General features: G+C 49.5%; 1 protein-coding gene across 2 annotated transcripts in view; it reads left to right on the forward strand.

Moving 5' to 3' along the window:
• The window catches only part of LOC144128881 (uncharacterized), a 57,927-nt gene that overhangs the window by 44,293 nt on the left and 1,916 nt on the right, over positions 1–11,718 (forward strand). Inside the window, exons 10-13 of one of the 2 annotated variants that reach the window (XM_077662654.1) lie at positions 5,704–5,757; positions 5,934–5,990; positions 7,524–7,622; positions 10,906–10,951. In XM_077662654.1, the coding sequence (XP_077518780.1) occupies positions 5,704–5,757; positions 5,934–5,990; positions 7,524–7,622; positions 10,906–10,951 (256 nt within the window). The remainder of the gene's footprint in view (positions 1–5,703; positions 5,758–5,933; positions 5,991–7,523; positions 7,623–10,905; positions 10,952–11,718) is intronic. The other variant, XM_077662655.1, reaches the window with a different exon arrangement.

The following is an 11,718-nucleotide window of genomic DNA, read 5'->3' on the forward strand; positions in this document are numbered from 1 at the left end:
AATAATAATAATTGGTTTTGGGGGAAGGAAATGGCGCAGTATCTGTCTCTTATATCGTTGGACACCTGAACCGCGCAGTAAGGGAAGGGATAAATTTGGAGGGACTAAGAAAAGAAAGGAAGAAATAAGGGCTGTAGTGGAGGGCTCGGGAATAATTTCGACCACCTGGGGATCTTTAACGTGCACTGACATCGCACAGCACACGGGCGCCTTAGCATTTCGCCTCCATCGAAACGCGGCTGCCGGGGTCGGGTTCGAACCCGGGAACTCCGGATCAGTAGCCGAGCGCGCTAACCACTGAGCCACCGCGGCGGGTTTTCTCTAACAACCAATTTTCATTTTTTAAAATTCTAAGGGGCCCGTGTACTATGCGATGTTAGTGCACGTTCAAGATCCCCAGGTGGTCGAAATTTGCGGAGCCCTCTACTACGGCGTCCCTCATAGCCTAGGTCGCTTTGGGACGTTAAACGCCCGTAAAGCAAAACCAAAATTTGTTGGAAGCTGAGTTATCTGTTGTCAAAATTTGAATTTCTGCGTTTCCGCGCGTTTGCCTCTCCTTTCATCACTTTTTGCACGATGGAAGACCGGCGCTTCTGCGCCGGCCCGCCCGTTCTGCCGCACCGCCGGATGCCGACGCGCGCGGTAATTCCCCGGGGGTGGAGACTCCTGAACCGCCGGAGCGACGCGGCTGACTGGCCGCGGCCAGGGCCGCTGCATGACATCTGAAAGAATCTAATAGCCATCTCTCAACCGACATACGCAGGAGCGTGACACGAAGGAGGGCACGAGTATGTCAAGGTCGCCGTAAATGGCTCGGCAACTGATTGGGAGTTCCCTGCTGCGTGTAGAGGTGTCTTATTTGGCCCAGATATTCATGACAGCGTAGTGTAGTGATTGAACGTGTTTGTGTACGCTCCTCAGAACGTGTTTCAGGACCCATTTAACGAAGAGTCATCTTGGCACGCCTTCAGAGGAACTAGGGGACCTCATCTTTCCACGGCGCGGGCCACTGTGTCCCCTGAACACAGTCGATACCCGCCGTGGTGGCTCAGTGGTTAGGGCGCTAGGTTACTGATCCGGAGTACTCGGGTTCGAACCCGACCGCGGCGGCCGCATTTCGATGGAGGCGAAACGCTAAGGCGCCCGTGTACTGTGCGATGTCAGAACACGTTAAATATCCCCAGGTGGTCTAAATTATTCCGGAGCCCTCCACTACGGCACCTATTCCTTCCTTTCTTCTTTCATTGCCTCCTTTATCCCTTCCCTTACGGCGCGGTTCAGGTGTCCAACAATATGAGACAGATACTGCGCCATTTCCTTTCCCCAAAAACCAATTATTAATTATTATTGGTTGGTTAGTTTATGGGGTTTAACGTCCCAAAGCGACTCAGGCTATGAGAGACGCCGCAGTGACGGGCTCCGGAAATTTCGACCACCTGGGGTTCTTTTGCGTGCACTGACATCGCGCAGCATACATTAATTATTATTAATAATTATTACGTATTATTAATTTTACAGGCACCGGAAATGAGCAGCAAGTAAACTTTGTTTTTGAGGAAAGGAAATGGCTCAGTAATTGTCTCGCATCTCGGCGGACACCCGAACTGCGTCGTAAGGGATACGATAGGATAGGAAAACTTTATTGTCCAACAGGAAGAGTCCGCCTAGACGACGGGCGAAAGGTCTTGACTCTAGGCGGTGGCTTCTTCGGCCAGTCGGACGAGTTGTAGCCGAGTCGCCGAGTCGGAGTTTAGTTGTAAGGTCTCCCATTGATCTTTCGTCTCTAAGCCTCGTCCCTCCCGGGAGGTCATGAGAACATTCCCATAGTATGTGGTCCAAGGTGGCCCGAAGTTCGCGGTTTGCGCATTCTTCTGAACGTTGCCCGGGGTATACATAAGACTCCAGAGGGCCGGGTTTGGAAATGTGTAACATTCCCATAGTATGTGGTCCAAGGTGGCCCGAAGTTCGCAGTTTGCGCATTCTTCTGAACGTTGCCCGGGGTATACATAAGACTCCAGAAGGCCGGGTTTGGAAATGTGTAAGTTTGTAACCGGCGCCAGCTGATGGCTTGGTATCTGGTCAGGGATCTCTCTGTTGGAGGAAATCTAGCTCTTTGCAACCTCGCTCGGGTCCGCCCGGAAGGAAAAGCCACGAGTTCGCCGCAAGGGAAGGGAGGAAAATGTAAGTAGCAATGGATTGTGTAACTCGAATGGTAGCGCCGAGCAGGGTTCATGTATGCTTTTGCTTCCATCGGCGAAGTTGCTCAGTCGGCCGTTATGCGACGCTGCGATCACAGGCCCGGTTTCGAGGTGCGCGTGGACCTGTTATCCGGTCGCAGGCGTTCACTGCGTTTCGCGTGTTAACCGTGGTAACAGCTATAAGGGCTACCGGCACTGCCTCGGGGGCCTGCCTTTGCGCGTGTAGCATTGTGCAGAGGTTGCTGTTGTTGCGGCAACTATCTCGCCCCAATTCCGCGGCATTTGCATCCGATAGCAGCTTTAATCGTTTGCCACGAAACCCTGACCTCTCGTTTACTAGCTGGCTGTGAAGTGGGGCAGTGACGCGAGACTCGACCACAGCGCGATGCTGGCTGCGCGCGGAAGGCCGTTGACGCGCGATCGGCACACCGCTCCTGGGAGGCAGAGGGAGATAGCTGGAACTGCCTGTAGTCCCGATCGGAGAACGCTACTGCTGTTGTCGTCGGTTCTCCTTGATCGCGAGCGGGCTTAGTAAGGCATTGTCTTGACGAAGGCGTCTGTGCTCGGCGCGAGGATTCGCGAGTCAGCTCGCTTAGTTCCTCAAGGCCGAATGTGTTAATCAAGAAGTGGGCGGCTTAAGGTGCGGGCTAGCACAGCTCAGTAACCGAAGGATTTCCGCCTAAGTAGGACTCGTTCTTCCAGCCTGCAGGCGGTTAAATTTCTCGCATCGCCAGCGTGTGTCTCCGGCGATCTTGCTCGAGTCATAATACCAGTGTCTGTGCGCGGGAAGGTGTACATATATTTGGCTGTGTATCTTTTCTCCCTGGTGTTGGCGTTGAGATGCGCCTGCGTACGTAGGCACAGTCGCGTAGGCCTCTGTGTTTACCGTTTTGGTTTCGGTCGGCGGGGGCTGCCGTTCAGCGCTGGGCTACAAACGGGGAAATGCGCTCATTACTGCAGTGGCGAACTCCGCCTAAATGACTTCCTAAAAGGAAATTATTTGGTTTATGATTTATGGGGTTTAACGTCTAAAATCGACTCAGACTATGAGGGACGCCGTAGTTGAGGGCTCCGGGAATTTCGACCACCTGGGATTCTTTAACGTGCACTGACATCGCACAGTACACGGGCCTCTAGGATTTCGCCTCCATCGAAATTAGACCGCCGCGGCCGGGATCGAACCCGAGTCTTTCGGGTCAGCAGCCGAGCACCATAACCACTGAACCACCGTGGCGTCTTTGAATTTATCCACACACACGCACACACACGCACGCACGCACGCGCGTAAAGAGACGAAGATGTTCAGGAGATGCGTTTTGCTGTTTTAAAGCTGTCTGTGAAAAAGTGAGTGTTCACCCAAACTACAGTTAAAATGATAAGACGACCACCGGACCGTCAAGCACAAATCACATGGACCCAGGTCCATTGTATCAGTGGTGTTCCAAGCCGTGTAGACAGCACGCCAGTTAAGGAGGGCAGGGGGGAAATGACTGACCCCCCCCCCCCCCCCCCCACCACCACCACCACCACCACCACTTATACTATGTTGAGCTGTTTGCAAGGAGTGCCACCGACTACACGCGCGGTTATAGTTCGCTATGGAACAGACCTTTAGCATATACAGCGCGGACTGCTAGGTGCCATCAGGGGCATAGGTGCTAGCCAGCTGCGTGCCCCTTCGGAACCATTGGGCGCATGCGCACTGGAGATGCGCGGTAACAGGTACGCGTATGCCCTATGCTAAAAGTCTATTGTGACATTTGTAGACTACCGCCTGGCGCGTAACATGAGCATGATATGTGTACGACAAGGTGCATACACCCTAACGCACCAAACGCGTCTATGGGACGGATATTTGCTTTGCGATTGGTCGTTAATATTTTAGCTTTTCGGATGCTGAATATGTCCGGCTAAAGCATGTCGGCGAGCAGATGTATGCTGAGAAGAGCAGCTTCTGCCGATTTCAGAAGTAGAGTGCAGTGAAGTGACAGTTTGAGGCGTGAAACTGGAAGCTGTGGTTCCTAAAACTACTTTGTTCTATGCCTTAAGCCCGTGTCGTGCAGACAGTTTCAACTGGAAATGGAGTCGAAGGCCTCCAAGATTCTCGATCGGGACCGAACTCGAAGATGGTGGTACCGCTTCTACGCAGCAAACTCGATCGCCACCGAAAAGTTTTATAATCTCACACCAAGCAGTTGCAGCGCTGGCGTCGTTATGCAAACGGTGACGCCCGCAAGTTTGACCAAAGAAAAGCTTAAAAAACGCGATGTTTACTTTACGTGAGGTTTTCGGAATTGCCTTTATCATCAGCTCTATTGGTTCTGGACGCTCTGTAGTAGCACTAGTGCATGCACTTTTTAGCGAGCAATTATTTCGGGCATTTTGATATCGCTTGCAATGTTCGAGTAATGTTCGTGGTAGTGGTTTTGTCGCCGGCCTATTTTGTTTCCGCAAAATGGGCACGTTTCCTGAGTAATTTTCTGGCGGTTATACTGCTCACATTTCACCGGGACACGCCGGAGTCGAAGGCAATCTGAAGGCGTACAAGCTAGCTCGCGTGCTTACTATCCGAGCTGGTGCGTCAAACGCCTCGGACGGCGCGGAGATAGCGGTGGAGCTCACGTACGCAGCTATCCTCAACCTCATCAAAGGCAGAAGACGCAAATATCCCCAGCCACATCCTCTGCTAACACAATATGAAGCGACATGTTGGAGAAGACTCCAAACAGGAGCCTTCCACAACCTTCACATTCTACATAAGATGTATCCGGTGCAGTATAGGGGTACATGTCCGTGGTGCGGGGCAACCGGCACGCTGTATCATATCACATGGGAATGCGTACACAATGTAGCTTTCCGAGGTAACAAAGCGCCAAATGCGGAGCAGTGGGAGGACCGGCTACCCAGCAGCCAGCTCAAGGTCCAAAGAGACCTAGTGAGCCACGCATGCCGGATGGCCAGGGACAGTGGTGCCTTGGACTAGGGGCGCCAACCACGCTCAGCCTGGAAGACATCGGCAATCTTCCGGCAAGCAGCAAGACTCCTTTATTAGAGCAATAAAGTGTATTCACTCACTCACTCATTTCTCAGCGCATAGCCGCGAGCGCCCCGCGTTCGAGAGTTCACGCTACCGCCTATCGGAGGCCCTTGGAATTTGCGTAGATTTCTTGCGCGCTGCTCCGTTTACTCGATGGCCCTTGCAGCCGCTTCTGTAGCAGTGCTCAGTTGGTCCTTGAGTCGACCGACTGTTGGTCCGACGGCGTTCGAAATGCTCCCGTCACACGGGTGCTGGTGCCACTTTAGGCGCATTAGTTTGGCGTGGTGTCATGTACGAACTTACACTCACCAGACCCGGTCCTTTTTTTTGCCAAGAAAATGGATGGAAAGAGGAAGATTCGAGATAGTATTTGAAAGTATAGGAAGGGTCTCGCCTTTCTTGCTTCTTGTAAGAAGTAGCTTGAATACCGCATTAATGGCGCTTTTTTGTTTTCTTTGTGCACTTCAGATGAAATAGGGGACCTGCGGGAAAAACTGGCTAGGAAGAGGAAACAGGAAGCTGGTGAGTGTAGGATTGTAATTTGCCGCGACCTTCCCTTTGGCATCGCATGTTTCTGCACTCCTGCAATGGTTAGCCACAGTTTTCTGCTGTCTCTCTCTGACGTTCATGTTTCTTATGCTAATCACGAAATGGAAAGTATATCGCCTTTACGAATGTCTTTCTTTTCCCCCTTTCAGCGGATGACAGTGAGCTTCTAAAACAGAAGCATGGCAAGCTCGGTGATGCGAAAGCAGGTTAGTGACACCACTGACAGACTTTGGAAAAGCAAGTGTGGCTTTTCTTTTCTTTTTTAATAGTTTCGTATCTTGCGATGGAATATTCTGGGAGAATAATCTTGCATTCAAATTATAGCTTGTGCAGAAGCGTTTGAAGCTTAAAGGAGAACCGACTAAGAACGGTCTCGGTTACGTTTATTTTAAACACGATGATCCAGCCAGAAATGTCACGGTTTCATTGTGAATGCCAGTCTATTGAGACGAAAGAAAACCACATTAAGCAGCGATATTGGCTTCTTATACTACTGCCAAATAAGTGTAGCTTGTGATCACTGCAGGCACTGTGTACCTGTTGACAATCTTTTGATGCGTATTCGGTGTTCTGTAAACGCTCGATTATATACGTTCGGCGTAAAAAGTGAACGGTTAGCGAAACGTGAAGGGAGATCGTGAAAACATTTACGCACTGAGCCAGCTTTCAAAAGCTAGAGGGGACCCAAAGTGGATTGTATTTCAAACAAATGCAGTAACTTTACTCGGAATCCACACAACTACAGCCGCGCTGCTACACACAGCTTCCATTGCTTTATATATACTGCATCGTAAGAGATTTCCGTCAGCACTTTTTACTAAGATACATTAGGTTATACCGAAAGTAATGCGATAGTTGGTATAACTCTTTATTAACTGACATACGTCGTTCAAATTCTACGTGCTTGTAGAGCAACCATTTCTTAATACAAGGACACTACTCAATATAGCCCCCATCACAAGCGAAGCATTTGAGCCAGCGTCAGTTCGTATACACTCGCTGGCGATTCCTGTCAGTGGTCGCAGTGAATTTTGTCCCACTGTGTGGTTCATCTTCAGCGCTGGTATTCCTTGTTCATACTTCTTAATCCACCTCAGAAGATTGCTCCTGTCAACGGCGTCATCGCTTCAAACATTCAGTGACTTTCTGTAAATGTCGGAGTGCCTGCATCATCCGTTCGTCAAAAGCTACATGACGGTCCGTAGCTTCTTAAAATTCATTAGCTGCATGCTGTGAATAAGATCCATTAGTTACCTGAGAAAACTAGTGGTTATTATAGGTGAAGAGCTACCCTACAAACACGTAAAATTTTAGCGGTGTGTGTCAAGAGAAGTTATGCCAACCTTTGCGTCGACTTTCGTTACAACACTCGTATATTGTTCCACTTTTCATTTGCGACTGATCCGGCCTCGCCCACTCGGTGGCCCCGGATTCGAGTCCGGAACCAGGACGAATTTTTATCAGCCGCGAAGCCGTAGGAAAGCCGTAAATTGCCGCGATATAGTTTCCTGATTCATGAGTCTCGAAGTAGTGCGCTTGATGCGCAAAATTCGAGGCTGCTTTCTTTACACTTTCCGATGCACATTTGAGCTGTTCATACAAAACACCAGCTTTAACTTTGTAGAGAGAGGGGAGATGCGCCTCTTTGCTCGTTTGTTCGGTTGGGAAATTAGTTGACTGACTGATGTATAAATCGATTGACGTCGTTACGACTGACTGCGCTGTACTCTTTCCCCCAGCGTCCCGAGTTCGCATCAAGCGACCCAGTTTCAGGGAATCCACGCGGACGGTCACCATCGGCAACCACCCCAGCAGACCTCGCCGGGCGACACTAGCAGGTGCGTTGCCGGCCAGTCTGGCCGGTTGCCTCGGGCTGCGCGCCTGGTGCGCAGCTCTTGAAGTAACGGATTGCATGCCGCCTATTATGTATGCGGCGTCAGTCACGTACTTCCTTTTCTTTTAACTTGTGGGAGGAGTGACGGGGGCTTCCTTTCGCGCTGACCTAATGAAGGATTGCACATAGTTGAAAATAAACTGCAGAATTGCCTGTCCGGATAGGATGTACCTTCTAAGAAAAATGGGCAGCTTACGTTGTGTGCATGTATAATTGGTCGAAAGGGAGGCGGAGAAGTTTATAAGTTTTCAAAGCAGGGAACCCGCGTAGCTGGGCTCTCCAAGGTTTCTAACCTTTTCGGGGGGTCTGTGCTGCACGTAGTAAAGTTAGCGGATCCTAGCGAAAACGCTAACGAAAATGATTAAAACGAGACCATGGACTATGCGGCGCGCGTTAGTAAGAGCAACGATATCTAATTCTGGGATACAGCTGGCGAGCAGCGTAGGTTAGAGAGGAAATGCCAATTGATATCCTAGCTGAGATCAAATAATTTTGTTTTACTTTAAGTTTAATTTTTTTTTCAATGTCTCGATAACACGCGGCAGGCGGACAACTGCTGCCGGACTGTATACAGGAAAGCTGGGGCCTTTTCCAGGCCTTCTGAGAGCCTTTAGCCCAGCCTCTACTCGAATATCGAGGAACCAAATAAAATCAAATGTTCTGTGGTAGGCCATGTAACGCGCAGTGCAGGTTATCGGTACTGTCGTAAGAGTTAGAGTGGGCACCAAGGTAAGTTAAAACTAGGGTGGCAGAGGCTCTGCTAGGTCGATGAGGTTGAAAGGTTTTTTGGGGGAAGTGTGGCTTGGCCTGGCTAAACAAGGGTAATTAAGGCTAACTGCAGAGGTAGTATAGTTCTGCAATTGACTTATCTTGGGTGACGATGACAGTGCTCTTGTGTTAGCGATTGCGAATTGCTTCTTAAAAGCGTTGGGAGGTACAGCTTAAAGAGTTGCGCGAAAGAAGTTTTTCTCTTCCTCATCGCAGTTAATCATCTGAGTTGTGGCGCTTACAACAATACTGCGCAATCCGCTGCTGTCTCTTACAAACATTTCTTTAGACAGTCTATAGACTGTCCATAGACTTCTGTGTATAAAGTCTATAGACTCTCTATACACACTCTAGATAACAGTCTATAGGCAATACAAATCCCATAGACAGTCATAGACAATCGGTAAATTTATGGTGATACACTTTAGTAGACTTTTTTGTGTAGACATTCTATAGACTATGAATAGACAAATAATATCTATAGGAAGGCAATGAGTCCATAAGAAGTCTGTAGACTGTCTGTTGACCATTTTTGTCAGGGGTGCGTAGTTCAAGTATGCTGGGCTGCCAAGCTCATCAGTGTTATCTACAGTGTGGCTAGGCTGATAGCTTCCAAGAATGTAAGCGCGTTAATGCCGTGCTGAGGGCATCGTGTTCATCCGCACAAACAACGCGCGTGCACGCTGAGGACGGTCGCTCTGTTTTAAACTCGCTATCTGTGATCAGCTCACCCTTTTACAGCGCAGCTGTTAAGCGTCCAGTCCTGGGTTTAGCGTCGGGTTAGTGGGCCGTCGCAGGAACCCGAAGAGCGCGCTCAGACGCGTGGTTTCTATGGAAGGAGGGGAGGGTACGATGGGAACGAGGGAATGTGGCAGGCCCCTCTTGCGGTGGCTGCTTCAAAGCGCGCAGCCACTCCGCTGAAGAGGAGTGTTAGTCGAAGAGCAGGTCAGAGCCCAACCTGGGCCTAATATCGTCGCCAGACGTGCCGACGACCCTGCAAAGCGAAACCATGAGCCAATCGGGCTAAACACATGCTTTCGCGCGTCTGCTTGGTTTAAGTCCGTTAAAATCCTACCACTTGTTTATTCTTTCTTTTTATTTCTCGCGGGGGTCGTGGCACAGTCGTGCAGGCTGAACGCAAATTAAAAAGACAAAGCGACAGTGGATCGGCAGAAGTATGCGTGAATGTGGGAGGCAGTGGTTGCGTATACGGTCTTTCCAGTGATTTCCACGTAGAGAAAGGTGGTGGTAGCTCTTGCATTTGTCGTATACGGAACGCTTTTCTGTTAAATCGTCATTTATACAGCACGGCTCTTGCGCTGACGCACGCCGTACACTCACATTTCTGTGAAAGGGTCAAACGTGTGCTTAGTGGGAAGGGCTTGTGTACTTAGCCGACCGATCGGAGCGCCTTGTCTGAAATTCCTCGCCGGCCTTGCAGCATTGCAGACGGGGAGGCCGAAGTAAGCGGCGGTACAGTTTCGAAAGCTTGTGAAACCGCGTGTGCGTTTCCCTTAACACGCAAATCTTTGCAAAAATAAAAAAATAAGAAAACGAGAACAAGTTGTCGCTTCGCAGGCATTCTGGGAAGAATGGTAAAGCTGAAAATTGTTGCCGACGCCGGCACATATAGACGCGCCACCGTTTTTATTTGTTTTGTAGATGTTTGCGATGCCAACCGCCTGCATATGCCTAATTTGCAGACATGAACTATTAGTGCTCCCTCCATACACTTCATCTGAAGCAGCTTGCTTGGCTGGTATCCTGGCTGACATTCAGTTTTCATTACAGACTATCCTCTCTGCTCAGTTCGCCTCTAAAACAAGTACAGGTGTGCAATTAAGTCTGCTTAGGTGCAGTAATGCGAACCATTTCTCTTAATGCGCGTCCTTCCTCATGCGCGCCCGCCATCTCGCCTACGCGCGCGCCATCTGCTGGACCAGCGCCGTAGATTGCAAGGGGGGTTACAGTGGGTGCCGTATGATAGCGCTACGACTGCACACCAAGCACGGAGTAGTTTACCGGAAACGTACGTCTGTAATTTAGATGCTTGTAATTACTCATGCATGCCTCAGTACATACCTCGAAGATACATTTCGGAGACATCTGCGCATTCACTAGACTTCACTATTTTCATTCAGTTCGTGCGGACACGCTCTGTCCACAAGTTCCGTCCACAGCGTCTCTCCACAGCTTCCGGCGACGCCACTCATGGGCCAAGAAATGCTTTGGCATTAAAACCGATGCACAAATAAAGCGTAAAGCAAAGGTCAGCTTTTAAGTAATCATTACAGCGTCGTTGTATTCGCAACCGAATACGACCGTTGTTAAATATTGCTGCGTCTATAGTGTACTAGATTAGATAGCTGCCACTGAGCGGCGTCGAAAATGCGCGATTGTGTAAGCATCGTTACGACGTTCTAGGTCCTCAGCATTACACTCCTTTTGCCATCTCGCAGTGACGAAGCATGCGGCTCTGGAACAGGAGACGGCAGTCAGCTCGAGGTAAGTCACTCGCGACTGCATGAGGCTTGGTTTAGTTTCTCGCTTCGCGCTGGAGAATTCGTATTGGTATCCATGCGATTACAAACGCGAAATGCATCCATTCGTCACTGTTTTGCTACTACGCGTCACGTAACGTACAGGTGCGGACGAAAGTAAACGGAGCACGCTATTTCCTTCTACCATTTTTTACGCGTTGCCTAATTGAAATTGCGAGCTATGGTGTGTGCATTATGGTGGGGAACGCCATTGCGCTTTCTCATGGACGGACAGTGTTACTTCATTTCCGATAGGGAAGGCGTGATTGCACTTAGAACGGAATCTAGTGCTCCGTTTACTTATGTCCGCACCTGTACGTTCGTACTACGTCGGGGCTACTCTGCCTTCCTCTCTCTCTCTCTCTGATTCTGTCGTGTCTTCCTCGCTATATAACCGAACCAGTTGCGAATGTCTAAAAGTGGGATCTTGAGCATTTGAACTAGCGCTTTTTCGTACCTTTTAAAACAGCACATGTAGTTAAATCGCTTTCGGGGCTATACCGAGTATTCCAGTAAAACCTTTCAGTTATCTGTTTTGTCTGCACGATATTGTCAGCGGAAGCAGAAGTCAGAAAACAAGTGAACCGTGTTAGCTTGTAAACTGGTTGCATAATATCATATTCAATGCACTTTTGAACTTAGAGTTGAGCGCTTCAGTCAGAAATTTTTAGCTACCCGTCAGTAATAGGAGTATATATTTTTAGGTTTTTTTTCTGAGTCCTGCGGCCTAGT

This window comes from Amblyomma americanum, chromosome 4 (assembly GCF_052857255.1).
Source record: "Amblyomma americanum isolate KBUSLIRL-KWMA chromosome 4, ASM5285725v1, whole genome shotgun sequence".
NCBI lineage: Eukaryota > Metazoa > Arthropoda > Arachnida > Ixodida > Ixodidae > Amblyomma > Amblyomma americanum.